General features: G+C 34.5%; 1 protein-coding gene across 3 annotated transcripts in view; it reads right to left on the bottom strand.

Moving 5' to 3' along the window:
• Positions 1 to 9970: 9970 nt before the first annotated feature.
• Positions 9971 to 17915, bottom strand: part of LOC121383355 (formin-binding protein 1-like) — an 82700-nt gene continuing 74755 nt past the window's right edge. For all 3 annotated transcript variants that reach the window (XM_041513334.1, XM_041513335.1, XM_041513336.1), the window contains one exon: positions 9971 to 17768. In XM_041513334.1, coding sequence (XP_041369268.1) covers positions 17605 to 17768 — 164 coding nt within the window. In that variant the 3' untranslated portion in view covers positions 9971 to 17604. The remainder of the gene's footprint in view (positions 17769 to 17915) is intronic.

Raw genomic sequence — 17915 nt, 5'->3', positions numbered from 1 at the left:
CACTGAAGGTGCAAGCGCGATGTGATAGTCCTTGACAGCTCTAGGGTTCAAGCGCGATGTGATGGTCCTTGACAGCTCCAGGGTTCAAGTGCGATGTGATGGTCCTTGACAGCTCCAGGGTTCAAGCGCGATGTGATGGTCCTTGACAGCTCCAGGGTTCAAGTGCGATGTGATGGTCCTTGACAGCTCCATGGTTCAAGCACGATATGATGGTCCTTGACAGCTCCAGGGTTTAAGCTAGACTGAAATAAATATAACGATTTTGATTCAAAAAATCATTTGCCAAATTGAAATTTCAGTTAGTCAGCCAGCCAATTCTCAGTTACGTTATTCTTTGAAAATTATTAAAAAGTGGTTTATTTAAAGAAAATTTGATTAGCCAAAGACTAGATGTAGTAGCTACTTTGTATACAACATAGCAGTTGGCTAATTTGACAGTGGTCAGGGGAGCCCTGGTGTTTCGTCTAAAAATGGCAAACTAATTTTGAAATGTATTTACTAAATTTTCATATTTAATTGGCATTTGACAGTTTGGCAAACGACAGCCTGCAGCGTGAAGTAGAGCAACATGACAGATTAAGTGGGTACATCGTGTGGAGAAGATCATTGGGGTGCTGGTCTCTTTCGAGCTGTGGTACATCAACAGCAGATCTGTGTATCTAACACATTTATTCACTTAGTAACGCAAAAATTTGGACTTTACTACTGGTTTAGACACAAAAGTTTCATATTTTATGTTACTAGATCAATATAATTTCTGGTTACTTATCTAGATAACCGCCTTAAGTACATTAATTGTGTGACACTCCTTGACAGAATGTTCAGTAAACATTCACCATTATTTAATGATCATAATTAAGCCAATTTGGTATACTTTTAAATAAGACTAAATTAAGAATCATATATCATTTAGGCAACATTAATGTTTTACTTTTGTATTGCAAATGAATGGGTTTGGTTTTTTTCATTGAGGAACATAGGGGCTTCTAATTATTGGATGTATAATAAATAAATTAATTAAATCAACTTATTAGCACTAAAAGGTTAAAGTGATATTGTTTTATATTATTTGTTGACATTTACAACTGTAAATTAGTGGTTTTTTGTGGCAAGAAGGCTTTTCAGAAAAGAGTAATTTGAAACATGTTTCTCAAATTATTAGGTAATACCTTTAATAATAACTGAGAATTCTGTTTAAAACAAAATGGACTAGAAATAACTACACACTAGTTAATGGTGATATGTTTAAAGCGATTAACGAGGCATTTGTGCAGACATTTACGCAGGGAGGGCTGTAGATTATGGCGAGCGAAGTTTCTAAATGGTTGAGTCATTACAAAAAAAGAAAATTTGTTTGATCAGCGGGTGTTTTTCGACCTCCAAAACTCATTCCTGCACCCCTGCCTAATAAGAGGCCTGCAGACTAAGAGTCGAAGCAGCCCTAGTGGTCAGACCTACATCAGGGCTGGGAATTCTCCTCCGATCAGCTGTTTTCCTCTCATGAAACATTGTGTTTCCTCATATTTTAATCATCCTTTCCTCCAAAATGTGTCCGATGGCACAGATTTTAACATAGTATTTCAAGAATTTCCGGGACCCCTCTAGATTTCCTCATTTTTACAATTCACCAGTTCCCACCTCTGCTACATTGATTGGTGTTGGTGTTCACCAGCTTATTCAGGGCTAGCTTTAGGTGAGCATGTTTCGCCAAATTATTTATTATGAGACTTTAAAGTTGTAAAAGCCCAGATATTTCCTATCAAAATAGCAATTATTGCATAAAATTATTTTCATAAATTAAAATAAAATTCAGCAATTGTTTTTAAAATTTGCAATTGGCGAATTTGGTGAGTGCCAGAGCTAGCCCTGCTTATTACTTATGCGACTAGTTTATCCTACGTTAATCTCTATGTCAGTGAACAAGTAAACACGCACAAACCAATAGGTTAACATATTACAGCTTTACGGACTGCCTAAAGTGCCATTTATTACAAGACTCATCTTAGTGCAATGTAACTTTTGTACATAATTTGCACAAAAACATTGAGGAAGGAATAATGTTGAATAATTACAAGCTAATTTGCATATCAGCTAGATATTCTGTTAGTAGGATTGTGTCGGGATCAGTACAAAACGTGGGAATGAAACACGGGGGTTTAATTGTGAATCGAGGTCACCAGCTGGGTGTCTTACTGGTGCACAGTAAATGTGGTACTGGAAATACCTACTTATAACAGCAGTATTTGTAAATAAGTGTTTGTGTCTCAACTATCTGACCCTTCAATCTGTACACACGACTCTTATTGATCGAGAATATATCCTTTTATGGGTATGGTTGAAGGGTTATTGCTTCAAGCCGTGTGTTTTTTTCTTCTTTAAATGCATGTTTGTCGCATCATGTTTTTCTTGACTGGACGTACTTCAGCTATGACACGGGGAAAACCAACAACTATGCAGAAAAGACATGCAGTGAGTTAGAACAGGCTAGATTCAAGTTTACTGTAAGTGCATCATCTAGGCTTAATTTATAGCTAGTAAAATTTACATAGCTTTGATTTTGTCTGTTGGAAGATGTCCGTAATCTCAAAGCATGACATATGACATGTAATACACGGGTGTAGGAAGGTGCCAGAAAGTGGGTGTGTGTGGGGGGGGGGGGGGGGGGGGGGGGGCACACACGCATATATATATATATAAACCATCACTGCTGCTACAAAGTTTTCTCTTGTATTTGACATAAACCTTTTCTGAATTTCCTACAGGCATTATTCTATTATGAATTTCTACTTAATATAATTGTATTATTTGTACAACATATTTGATATTTTTAGAGCATTAACAACTGCCAATTTTTTTTTTTTTTCAGTAATCAAACAAATTTGTGTCAGTATTGTACAAGGATTATGACTTACAATTTACAATATCACCTTTTTGGGGGTCTTCTCTCTTTAACCGACCAATTTGACCATGTATGTAGCTAAATTAGCCATCTGCAGTTTAATGGACAACTTTTTATACTGATTGACGTTTTTCAAAGAAGCTGAACTTCAGTAATCACTGCTAAATCATTATTGTCAAGACAGTTTATGAATGGCCAGAAGTGTTGAAATTGTTAACATTGCGTAACTCACATTGAATGTGCCATTACCAACCACATGAGATAAAAAAAACAAAAACAACTGCCACCATAGATATTCCAGTATGCAAAAGTTCTTGGATGTGTAGTCATTTATAGTTAGTAAAATGTTATTAATCATTATGTTTTAAATTGAGTTGCATGGTTTTGGAAGGAAAGAACATTCAGTGATATTTTAAGTTAGTAATTTATTATAGCTAAGTTAAGTAGCACATGTTTTATATTTAGTATGATTACAAATTTCCCGCCGTTACACAATTTACTCTGTTCTTATTGGACGACATTGCTTAAAAAACAAACGTTATCCTTCGAGAAACCTTGGAAAATGACGTTATTACATACAACTTATCATGGAAAGGACTTTAGAAACTTTTGTGTGTATTTTTAACAAAATAAGTTGTGTTGTTTGTATTCATAAGAATTGTTTGCAGTTTTTTGGTGAATTTATCGATGTATAACAATCACAAATTTAGTGTAAAATATTTTCGCTGCACGATTTTGTACAATTTGTGACTTATACATCGATATGACAAATATTCTTATACTGCGACTACAGTACCTGTTCTTAACTGAATCCTGCATTGCTAAATTCAGATGTTACAATATAAAACATGGCCACGGTGTCTTTCTTGCTGTGCTTGCTTCATGGCTACTCTATGTTTCATGGCTGCTGTTTGTGTCATGTTTATTTCCTCCATATTGTTTATTGTTACAGCCGACAGTCTGATCTCAATGTAATGGATGTTATCAGTTGATATTTTCTTACTTTGTACTTTAAAAAAAATGTACATTTTGAACGTGAATTGCTCTAACTAGTTTAATATTGTTGATAAAAATGCTAAAATGCTACTAAAAAAATAATTGTCATTACTGAATTACTGGGATGTGTGATGTTTTGTTTTTTAAATGTTATGACTCAGAGTGAGGTAAAGAAATTCGATCTGGGTGTGTGTTGCACAGTGATTGAATGTCGTCAGTGATGGCTATGTTGTTAGTCATATCGCCTAACCTTCAGTTCACAGCTAGACAGACGGCGAGTCTCGGGTTTTACTCACTGTCAAACTTGATAATGGTGCTCTCCACAACCTACCCAACCTTAAATCCTTCAGTGTTATTGTCGTGTACAAGAAGAACACTATTGCCAGAGAATTCCTTTGGATCGCTTTCTGTTTTGTGCTTGTAACATCTTGGATGCACTGAATCTTTTCAGCTGGACAGTTTTTATCTTTTTTGTGCTTCGATAAATCTCATCATGTACATGTACAATATTATTGGGATTTGTTTTATAAGGAATTTACACAATTTTATTTTGTTTATTTTATTATTATTATTATTATTATTATAATTATGGTCTTGTTTTCTGTGTATAAGAATGGGAATACTTAAATACTGTGACGAGAGTTGGCATTAATTTAATTTTTAAACATTATTTTTTCAAACATTGCTTTGTCCTTTAAATTTTATTTTTAAAATCCCCATACAGGTAATATGCCTCCAGTTAAATTGTACATAAGAATAGAGAACTACCCACAGGTTAAATCTGGTTTAAACCTAACAATGTCATGTAACATACGACCATCAGTGTCCACAAACGAGACAGATTTTCAGCCAACTTGTTTGTGTGTAGATACATACACATTGTATAAATGGAGTACGAGATATCTTCACTCTAGAGCTATTCAGGTCGCTGTTCAATGATTTATTGTGTAAAGCACCAAGTGAATGTCAAATTGAACGTCTCTGTACAAAATGTCACATCATGCTAATATGGGTCATATTGGACATTTCTGGAAAATGGTCCAAGTGTTTGTATCCAGTAAAATTAGGTGAATATGTATAACTAACTGATGTGATTCTGTAATATTTATTCGATTAATTGTTGAAAATTTAAGGATGTTTTAAATTGACTGTGCTATAATTTTGATTTTAGTTATAATATTTGTGTGAATATCTCGTGTATATAAAGGTGTTGTCAGTTCTCAAGCTATGCATTCTTAACATATTCCATCTTTTTCTTGTCTTTCTTTTTTTAATACGTGTGATCAGGTTACTATCGTAATATAATCTCCAGTGTTGCATCCATTCTTGTGGTTTTAAAAAACCCATTTACCTATCACAAGCAGATAGGGAAGTAATGTTGATTAATTTTCATCCATATACCGTATATCTTCGCCTATAAGTCGAATTTTGTTCACCCAAAAATTATTTTATAACTTGGGGGGTCGACTTATAAGAGGGTAAAAAAAATTCACCAAAAAATATTACTGTTTTGGGGATTATTTTACAAGTTTTATTGTTGAAGTATGCCATGTATTTATACTCAAATATGTTAATTTGACACATTTATTTTTTATAACCTATTTTTTTTGGCATTAGAACGGTTTTGGTTATGCGAAAAGGCGTACGATCTCACTCACATGCCAAGATAACAGTCCACTTAGTTAAAAACTACCTGTTGCCTGAGTTTATTTTGAAATCTGGTCACTGGCATTAATGGTTGTTCAAACAATGTTTTGGCGGTGATTAACTTCATGAATATTACTGAGCTTTCCCTTAAAATAGACTGATCTCTGCAGTTCACTTATCTAGAGCAATAGGGACACACATCATTTGGTACAAAAACCAGTGTACTTTCCAGAGTTATCCTCCTTACATGTAATTAATATGGCGGCAAAACGTGATACTTTCAGTTTTATCGTAGTGATCTGTTGTCAGTGTTTATAAATAAAGTTGTTGTCTGTGCACAAAACCATCTGTACAGTACTATACAGTAACAGTCAAACAGCTTTCACTCTCTACTAAGGGAATATTTCGTTTTGATGCTATGTAATAATGATAGTTTGATTGGAATAGTCTGATCATATTGCGATGTACAAAACGTGAAAACCGAAGTTTGTAAAATAATTTTCTTTTGTTCAAATATTATTGTTCTCATGTGCTGAAAATAAGAAATATTTCAATATTTATAAGTAGTTTTTCATGGGTCGACTTATAAACGGGTCAATAAAAAAATACGTTTTCAGGGCTTGAAATTAGGGACTCGACTTATAGCCGAGATCGACTTGCAGGCGAAGATATACGGTATCCACTTACAGTTCTAACACTGTTCTAGACATGCAGTTCAGCTTTCAGGCAGTTTCAGTAATAATATGCTGTTCATACAGGGAACAGTCGGTGACTTGAGAATGAGGCTTATTATACATAAGTCGCACGCCAGTCAAGCAGCAATCTTGCTGGGACCTCCACGCACACTCAGTGTATATATTGGATAGTGTTGTTTATTAACTATCATGTCTATTAATACGATACCATATTAGTTAGCGATATTTCTAGTCTGTACAATCATAGTTAATACATGTTAGAAAAGAAACCTACAGCTGCACATGGGTTACTCCCACTGATTGGCAGTAAGGACTTTTTTTTATAACAAGAAGTGATCAGCATTTTATTTTAGTTGCGTGATTAGGAGCTAATGAATGGCCTTAGATGACCATCAAGATGTTTACGTACACAGAGACATGATGTCTGTATCAGCACAAGATGTTTAAGTACTATTTACGTACACAGACACATGATGTCTGTATCAGCACAAGATGTTTAAGTTCACCGACACATGATGTCTGTATTGGCACATGATGTATCAGCACATGATGTCTGTATCGACACAAGATGTTTAAGTTAATCAACATATGTTTGTATTAACACATGATGCCAGAGTTCATCAACACATGAAGTCTGTATGGACATGTTTTTTGTCATTAGTTACCAATTAGTGCTTTAAATGTTTACTTTTTTAATTCCGTACCTTTTGTTTTTTCATGCTGGTTTCATATTAATTTTTTTTTTTTCTTTATGCTTGTTTTTTAAATTTAATTTCAATTTTTGTTTTTGCTCTCAGTTTCATGGGGAACAAAATTTCTTGATCTGTCTTTGTTGAATTCATGTACTTTGAAATTGTTAAATATTAAATTTTATGCACATCAGTTGTTAAATGTTAGGCAAACTAGCAACTGTATACACTAGCATAATATTTTTTTCTTCTATCCCTGATTTTTGTTTTTCTAAAGGGAAATTTAACTTCTTTTGAATATTCACAAATTGTTACTCTATTAATTGCATGTCTTTGGAACATAATTTACAAAAGTTCTTTGTATTTCCCTTACTAACAACATTACGCAAATTGTCATCAAATACTTTTATGATTATGTTCATAAATTAATTTCTTGTTTCTGATATTCCTTCCATTGGTTGTGTTGACCAAGTGAGGTCTAGTAATGGCCTAATTCTCTTGTATGTATATATTTGAAACTAGACGACTTGTTTTGCTATATCAATTTGCTTTTTATTATTATAAAAACTTCTTCTTTTAATTCATTGTACTCACCTTATTAGAAACCTTTGCCTGTTTATGCATTTTGTAATTATTATTATTATTATTTTAATGTTATTGTATTTGAATTTGTTGGTCATAATTATTTAGCAATTATATGGAAACGTAAAGACCCAAATGCAGCATGTCCATCAAACAAAACAGGCCGGTGGTCCACTGTATAATAATACTATTACATAATTATTCAATTTGAATCCATGTGCTATCGTTACCAAATATCATGACTTTGCCTTTTTTGTCTTTTTCATAATAAAAAAGTTGAAATGAAAACCCCAAAACATGAGGGAAAGAGATTCTTGTGTTTTTGACACATTATATTGTAAGTTCTTGTGATATTACAAATGTTATTGAATAGGAAACCTATTCACGTTTACTAGCAGATGTTTTACTTGCATATGTACCAACGAACTGGAAGCTTGGACACGATGTACATTTAGCTTCACTTTCTCCTTAGTACTTAGCTTAAAAGCAGCTTACACTTTGAAGTATGCTCCAATAAACTTGCTTTACAATGCACTGTTGATAACTCGAGAAACCATTTCATGTGCACAATGATTCACTTCAAAACAGATTTTCAGTAGGAGATCAAAACTGAATCATTAACAAGCTATTCAAGAGTTAAGTTGATGGTCTCACAAACCAAAATTGAACCTAGAATTGCAGTTTAACCATCAATTAGAAATTGTACTGTAGTGTTTAATTTACCATTGAGAGAAAAAAAACTCCAGCAAAAAACAAATTTAGAAAACCTTGGGGTCTCAGGATATTGATCATGATGCAATGGTATTAAACCAGACATCGTCCCTCCTTCATTTACCCAGAGTATTTTCCAGTTTGCCTCACATATTTCAACACTGAACTGTATTATCCCACTTGGATTGTTTGTTGGAGAGAAAGGGGAGAAAGGGTTAAGTCCCAGACGCACAGATGTATGTACAATTTGTTCACAGCCAGCTTATGTTTTGTCATTTTGCTCAATGTACTCGGTCCTAGTATCTTCACTGTCAGCCCTGTACATCATATACATATGTGTATTGTTCATATAAGCATATTGGTATATTTCTATTCCATTCCCAATAATAAACTTACTACTATTGTTGTCTCCTGGTTTTCTTTACAATGAAAAACTTGCACATTTTTACAAATTATGTCTAAAGTTGTGAGGTGATCTGAAAAAAGATTTTATGAGGCATAATTTGGAACCATATCTCTTTTCCTTTTTTTTTTAAGAGCCATGTATTCATATTTTTAAAATTGCAATTGGTTGTGAACTTTCAGAGGCACCTGTGTCAATTTTTATTGATCAAACTTTGCCAATTACCAAGTTGAACAATACTGTGGTTACCTGGGGAGATGTGAATGTTTGTTCTGCACTACTGTTTGGGTGGAGAGGAGTAGGTGTCGACTCTCACTCCTTCACCATTCATTTGTTAGTCTTGTGCATTGCAAGAACAGAAAGGGGCAGGATCTAGGTCGGTTAGTAGAGTGCTCGTCTGAGGTGCTTTGATCAGAAAGGGAGGGGGGGTCTAGCTCAGTCGAGTGCTCTCCGAGGTGCCACAACTAATCCACAACTAATCCAAGTTTCCTTGCATGCAAGGTTTCATGATCATATATGAATTGATAAGGATGATACAATTCGGACAAGGATTTCCTTCAATGTGCTGTAACCCATAAAAAGTAGTTTGTAATAAGCTAGTTGTGATACACAACATGGTCCTCCCAACTCTTACTTCTGTGCAACGTTTGATGAGTCTGTATATGAACGATGTGGCCTGAACAAGGATCTTTAATGTGCAAAACAAAAACCATAACCAATTATAGGTGGTGGTGTGTACATGTTGACAGTCAATTGGAATACAGCAAGAGCATATATATTTCTTAAGTTGTGCCAAATAACCAATTAAAACCCTGCCATTCTTACCTACCTTTTCTGACGCCCAATAGCCAATGTGTATTTTGTGCTGGTATGAATAGCCGATGTGCATTTTTGTGCTGGTGTGAATAGCCGATGTGTATCGTTTTGCTAGGGGAATAGCTGATGTGTATTTTTGTGCTAGGGTGAATAGCCGATGTATATTTTATGCTGTGGTGAATAACCGACGTGTATTTTTGTGCTGGCTGGGGTAAATAGCCGACGTTTATTTTTATGCTGGCTGGGGTGAATAGCCGGTGTATTTTTGTGCTGGCTGGGGTGAATAGCCGGTGTATTTTTGTGCTGGCTGGGGTAAATAGCCGATGTGTATCGTTTTGCTGGGTGAACAGCCAATGTGTATTTTTATGCTGGGGTGAACAGCCGATGTGTATTTTTGTGCTGGGGTGAACAGCCGATGTGTATTGTTTTGCTGGGGTGAATAGCCGATGTATATTTTTGTGCTGTGGTGTCGTTAAACATTCATTCATTTCTTTCTTACAATGTTGGTCATCAATAAGGAAAAACCCACACATAATGATTTAAAAAAAAACTTTTAATAATACATGTGTAAGATGATACTGTATACATACAAGCTTTAATTACATTAGCTTTGTACATGATCATTTGATGAACGGTCACCTCAAATCCACTCATTCCACATGAAATACTGTTTAAAACATTGGCCGACTCATTCCATCGACTGCCGTAGAGTTGTACAATGTGGTAGTTATATAACACACGGACAGTAGTAGTTACATTAACATACAGACAGTAACTAGCAGCACATAGTAAACACGTAACATCGACCCTACCCGTTGGGAGGCATTTTGTCATAAATAAAACGTCTTACCACATATATATAGCTGACAAGTTTATCTAAAAACACGATACAAAACCTGCAATATTTACATATAAACGTTTTGTTCTTCCTCTTTCTTTTTTAAATTAACAAAACTTTACATTACAGTGTCCAAGTTAGTAAGTTAATGTTTAATACATAATAAATAGTAAAATTTGAATAATAATCTGAACGTTGTCAATAACAACATACCCGGCAGTTTGAAGTTTGATATAAAAGGTAAACAACCGTTCTAAAAATGTGAGTTAAAAGATATAAGCAGTAAAAGGGCCGGACCAATAAAGCTCATCCCATTGCAAACTTCTTTACAACAGTACGACCGGTATGTTTAAAATAAAACCTGTAAAAAATGTACCTCGCATTTTAAATTCATGGTTTGTAACTACTATAAACCTTGCATAAAAACAATAAATTCAAACAAGCCTCACTCTCAATTTAACTTTTTTTAAAGTTTAACATGGACATTTCTATAGTTCACTTTCTAATGAAGATGTTATTTATTATATCTTGTATGTTTACTACAGGTTTTACCTAGGATGAAAAAACACATTAAAAAACAAAAAAAACTCACTTTATTGAGTGTAATTGTACATTTAAGTCAAATTAAGTCAAGAACAAGTAATTTTATGTTTATATTCAACTGGTACAAATGTCATTATATTATAGTACATTACGTTAGATTAAATTAGCATTTTGAAATCATTAATACTATCATGCATCAAGACAAAATGAATGTCTGCGTTAGCAATAAAAGAAAGGGTTAAAGACTGCGGAAGTGCGTAAACCTGGACCCATATTCACAAAAAGGTGTAAAGTTACATCTACAACTACCACTTGCATCTACCGTAGATTTACGTTTATATGCAAGAAGTACCTTATTCTCAAAGACGGTTGTAAAACGTAAATGTAACTTAGTTGGACGTAAATCTACGATTGTAACTCTCACCGGAGAGATTAAAAGAAAAACGTTAGAAATGATGGCTACCGGGTAACTAACAAATGTACAAACTAAATTTCGTTTGTTGTCTGCTGACAATAACATCGCGGACGGTGAACCATGGCATTTTGATATTGGTGAGGATCTGCGTTTTGGTATGAACTTTAGGACATTCTTAAAAAAAAATAATTAACATCCATTCAATCACCCCAAAAATGTGTTAATCCATGGGCGTTTGCGATGGCAAACTACTTCAATTATTGGAAATGCTGCCATTTTCTGCAAATAATAGTAAATAACGGCGATCGTGCTTGATTTATTGTATGTATATGACTTACGTGCAGCGTTAGTTGTAACCGGAGGCACTCTTATATTTACGCCCAACTTTACACGTAACTTACATTTACATTGTTTCATGAATAGCTCTTCAGTCGTAGATTTATGTTTACGTGTAAAACTAGACTTACGATGTTTTGTGAATATGGGTATACCTATGTAATACGTCTATTATTGCCACGTTTATCACATAACAGTGTGACTGCACCAGTAACAGCATCAATGTCCAGTAAACGATGACTGACGTTGAGGTCAACAAACAATGAGTTAAAACTAAGTACACGATATATGGAGATAACACACTGAAATGATACACAGTAAGACTAGCACATCAGTTTTTAAAAGTACATGTCCAAGGAAGACTTGTGCTGACTACAAGCAATTATTACATGCTCTATGCACTTCTTGACTGGGAATAAAGAAAAACACTTAGCAAGTGGGTAACACTCAGTGATTTCTCAAATTTCATCTACATTTACAGGGAACACATTTTTGTTTACAATCACAGCTAGAGTGAAGTTTCTCTAACTGTTGCTAATGATAAAATCTATCTTACTCATGATTTAAACTACACAACAAAATCTAGTTGGTGATTTTGGTCACGAAATCTTTTGTCAAATTTTAGTGTTTATGAGCTAGTTAAACAAATTATAAAACAAGTTAAAATTCCTTAGAAAATTGTAATTGGTATATTTCACCTGACCGATGTATTTATTCTACTGATGAAAAAGGGAGATGTGTTTTACATGTTAAAAGTGACATTAGTTATGAAAATCTTCCGAGGTGATCCGGGTGAAATGTGAATGTATGCAAGCAAATGCTTAAGATAAAATAAGCAGCAGGCTAGCTTAAATGACGACAGGTCTGTTTTGGTGACGGATGCCTTAAACCCTGGTTACTATGACCAGAAATATTGAAACATATCATCTTCAACTACATGGTTCAGAGACACCAAAATACATCATCTATCAGGGTAACACTATTTTACATATCTATAAAAATCAGCTATATTTATAGTTATTCAAAAAGATTTTTAAAACCCCAAACATATGCTTGATCTAACCTTAATCAAACAACTGCAGCTAAATATTAAATTTATGTTAAATGTTTGTTTGACTACAGATCCAACTTTCAGTGAATTGCATTCTGACATGATAATAATGCTCTACCATGCTACGGTTTTCAAACCATTTCAAAGACATATTTATCCTTTTCTTCTTTAAAGAGATCTATAACATTGAGTGTTGTCTATACATAAGAAATGATTTTCTGACTGCCAAAATGTGGAGAATATTTAAGAGTAAATACAAAATAAAAATAAATTCTTCAAAACTATGTTCAAAAATCCTTTAGGTAGGATATGTTGTATGGAAGGTACAATTAAAAATGAAGCAGTTTTGATTAATTCCTGATTTTATGACTTTACAACAGTTGACATGTTACGTTTTACAACCATGCAATTTTAAGCACAGGCATGTGCACTTTAACAAAATGATCAAACAAACATGTAATCACAATGGTTAGTAAATAAATTAGGTTCAAAATATACACAGTCATTTTGATTCATCCTTTACGCTGCCGTATCTACCGATATATTTGTTTATCAGTTAAACAGATTTTGTCTTGCCAGGTGGGTAAGATCATCAAACTTTATACACTATCAGCGTAACTGCAATTTGTGTCATATACCGGTACATACATACTGATCAGTAATATACTTTGTGACGTTTGAGAATTAAAGAAAATAAACCAAACCGAACTACCACAGTCCCAATAGGACTGTTCCTCTATGGTTAATATCATTAAAAGTTGAAAATAATCAAACTATGTATATCTCTGGTTCATTCGACAAACTTTTTGTCACAAAGTAAAATATAACAAGTAACAAAAATGATACACAACTAGATCAGCCTTGCACACACATGGTAAATGATGGACAGACATACAAGCTCCTGACAAGCGACTAACCGAGGCCGTTTGTGATATGTTACTCCTACCTCTCTGCCAACCTTCACAAGATTAAGTGCAGAAAATGTACATTGCACTCTTTGTAAAGTCTTTTTTATATATATGAAATAAAACATTAAATGACTGGCCATGTCCTACTGCATACTAAACTTTTAACACTTAACAGTTTGTGTCTCGTATATATAATTGGATCTTCATGATCAGACTAAACTAACAAAACTATTTTAGATCAGGACAAAGAACATATGATTTTTAATTGTTATTTTGGATATGATTTTCACTAGTTCTGCAGATAATTGAATACTGGTATATATTTCATGCCTATGTATATAATAAAGTAAAATATCAAACATGATAATCATGAATCAATAGTGTTATACAACAGCTGTTCTTTTCTCTCTTGACATTAGTGATTTTGAACTGAATGATAAAAGGGTTGTTGGTCACCAATAAAACAGCGTCAGTTGATGAAGATCCTATACAGAATGTACCCCGGTAATCTTCACCAACAACTGGACAGCAGTAACATCATTGAATAGAGAGAATACAACCGTCATAGGAAATGCAAATTTACACTATAAAGTTGGGCAGTATTTCCCCAATATTCTGAGAGCAATTAAATATTTCATTTTAATAATTAGTTCTTAACATAGTAACAACAACAATAAAATAGGTTGGTCTGTAATTTTAAAATATGAATAAACTCAAAAATATCATCTGGTGAGCTGACACTCCAAACATAAATTGCATACGTATGGGAACACAGGATGAGAACGTTTAACAAAACAGGCATAATCACGTCATCGGCAAGATGTCAATCAAAATGGATAACCAATCATCAAAAAGTATGGATAAATTTAAATAATTTTCAACTGGTTGTACAGCTGTGTCAACGTAAAGTAACACTCTCTATGGTAACACTAAAACGGGTAACACCTTAAATAGCAACGAAACATAAAACAGGGAATGATCACGGCTCGTAAAAATCAATCATGTACAAATTTACAAAGGAATTACACAAAGGGCAACAACTATGCACACAAGATAAAAACTATATGTGGTATATTTGAGTTCCTATGAATGTTGGTATTAGTACAGACAGAATTTCTTCGTTAGGACTGGGGAAGGGAGTGGGAGGATAAAACTATAAAGTGCTATTTAGGATTTTATACTCAACAAAAGTAATTAAGGGCCAGTAATGGTTTTCAGGTTGTTGTCTTGTAACTACGGTAAACGAACATATTAATTCAAGGTGTCAATGTTTTTAAAATTACATCAGAACACGGCAATGTAAGAATGAACAAATGACAATTTTATTACTGGCTGAATGTGGTTTGGTAATTTTCATAAATGTTAGTCTGTTTTGTTTAACGCCACCACTAGAGCACGTTAATTTATTAATTATCAGCTATTGGGTGTCAAACATTTGGTCATTGTGACATAGTCTTAGAGAGGAAACCCCCTACATTTTCCATTAGCAGCAAGGGAACTTTTATATGCACCATCCCACAGACACCATGCATAATTTTCATAAATAAACCAGTCAAATTTTACTGAAACAATGCTTATAAGTAACCTGTGATAAAAATTTGCTAAATCAATATGATACAATAACAGAATTACCACAAAGTTTACTGGCCCTTAATTATCTTTATTCTTGGCACTGAAAATACATTTTAAAAATTCCATCTAGTTGCTACTAAATACTGTTTTGAAAATTAAAAAAATAAAATTCATAATACTACCCGTATTTAGAATTTAATTTTTTTTTTTTTTATATAAAATAACTGGTTGTATGACTTTCCTATACCATAGATATTTTACATGTTAGATTAATGAATAGATATTAAAACTGGTTACAAACTTGGCCATGCAGCGAGTACCTTGATCTTTGATTACATGTGAACTCAGGATGAGCCCTACCTCCGTGAAAACGTGTTCCCCCAACACCCGGCATAATGAATGCAATACACTGCTGTTTGTTTACTCTCATTTCAACACGTTTATCTCGGTCCATGCTCTACATTCTTCTCATACGTACAAGTGATTAATCATTTTCATTATCAAAATCGTTTCTCAATTTTCCCTTCTTTACACCAATGGAACTCAAAGCTACTCCTCTGACAATGACGAGAATGAGTTTCAGATGCTTGGCTCTCATACAATTGAGTTTTGTGGAACTCATGTTTTATTTGCACAAAAATATTCACACATCATATACCGGTACATGGTTTTAACATGTTAGCAAGATGAAATGGGATTATTTGTCAAAGAGTTAGTTTTTATATATAAATAATTTGAGGGTACGTAATAAAAACCAAACTGGTCTATAGCAGCCCTACTAGATGGTTCTGGGTTTTGTTTTTTAATTGGACACCGTGTTTCATGTACTTTGACAGATTTTAAACAGAAGTTCTCTTACTATAATATTTCTAAACCTAAAAAAACCCCAATATACATTTATTTTCCAAGACTCTAGGATATATAATTTTACCCTTCGTATCCTCTGGCAGAAACCGGTTAGCAAGATGAACCGGTGTTACCTGTAATTTGTTTTCTGTAAAACCCACAAACAGTTTACCCAAATTTTAAATACTCATAGATCTAAAAGTAAACAAACTTACATCCTACAATGATGTTTAACAATTTTATAATGAATGAATGAATTTATACATGTATTGCGTAGACCGGTGTTTGGGGCTGGTTGCAGTGATCCAGTAATGCAAGAGTATCAGTCAGGTGACCTGACACACAAAGCTGTAGGCAAGAAGGCTGTGCACATGCTCAACACAAAGTCTCTTGGAGATGACTAATATTCAAATATTTCAAACGACGAACATTTAAAAAGCCAAAGCATCGATTTGCTAAAAACGTACCATCTAATAGCGTCACAAAGACAAATTCACCTGCAGTAAACAGCACATTGTGAGGAGTAAAAGCAGGTATAAAAACATTTTTTTTTTACATGCTTAAATGTGATGCAGAGATACCACATTAAAATTTCTTCATCAGCAACATTTGCAGTTTATGCCTTAAAACGTGTGAAATTAAAATGAATACATTAAAACATCTGCACGAAGATCATTCTGAATACACACTCTCTCACACAGCCAACAACCTCTGCGGTTGGTTCGGTTTTCCTCTTAATCGTGCTTAAGTAGATTTTACTGAAGGATTAAATGAGAGTACAAGTTCCACAAACGAATCACCGACACACCTGTGTGTATTTCAATCATCTTGCACAATTCAGGGGCAAACTGCATCTATACAAATTTTGCTCATTAAAAACTATTATACATTTGACCATTGTGGGGGTTCAATTTCCATAAATCAGCTCATCGTGTGTTGTTGATATTCAAGTTAAAATTGCAGTAATTATGATTTATGCTATGTTAATGCCACCATGAACCTGGTTCCGCAAACACAGCAGCACGTCAAACACCAGTTCCGTAAGCTCCAACCTCTCATCTACTGTCCAGTGGCAGCACAATTCCAGCTCCAGTCCACTGCAGTGTTATGGAGAATATAAGCACACGTTGGCCCCGTAACTGCGGGAACTGCTTTGCCAGACACGCAATAATCGAAAGAGAATTTCCTTTTCCCCAGTTCTGGTAAAAAGCCACCTGATTGTTTCCATTAATTGTAACCACCACACACAGTTAGTCATTAATCACTCCATTTACTTCCCACATTCGACGACACGGGAAGCAAACACGAAAAGGCATGATTATTTACATTGCAATACCGCAAAGTCCCTACTGGAAGCAAGTCTACTCCTCAACAGAACTTGTGTCCGACAACAAAATATTTTGCTATGAGCAAAAACCCCCCCAAAAACTTAAAAAACACAACTGTAAAAACAATTGTAAACAAAAAAAACAAAAAAAACCCCAGAACTGGTCCTGGGTTGTCTTGGATCTATGTTGTTTTTTCTTGCAAAGACATCAAAGTTTTGACTAACTGTTTGCCGTGACAAGCACCGCAGCTGTTTGTTGCCTGTGTTAGCGGGAGCTGGCCATGAAGCGGTGAGTGTCGAGCTGAGCGTCGGGCAGAGTCGTCCTCCCGATCACACCTGGTCCGACTCGTACAGGTGCACGGAAACGTATGAGGTGGGAACAAATCCCTCGGAGCCGTCGTCCCGCCGCACGCGAGTCCACCCGTCCCCCTGGTCCTGCTCCAACACGTACATCTCCTCGTTCTCATTCATCAGGATCGAACCCTCGCTGCTCCCTGCAACAAAACGCGAAACAACTCCAAACTGATTAGCAGCAACACAGATTATTCATAAGTGCAACAAAAATATATCCTTTTTAAATAGGTGCATGTGAGTGCATTATTTAGGTAAAAGAAAATGTGGGATGTTTAACCAAACACCAA

The sequence above is a fragment of the Gigantopelta aegis genome, chromosome 10 (assembly GCF_016097555.1).
Source record: "Gigantopelta aegis isolate Gae_Host chromosome 10, Gae_host_genome, whole genome shotgun sequence".
Taxonomy (NCBI): domain Eukaryota; kingdom Metazoa; phylum Mollusca; class Gastropoda; order Neomphalida; family Peltospiridae; genus Gigantopelta; species Gigantopelta aegis.
Note: the sequence above shows the minus strand (reverse complement) of the source record. Positions and strands in the feature narration are given on the sequence as shown.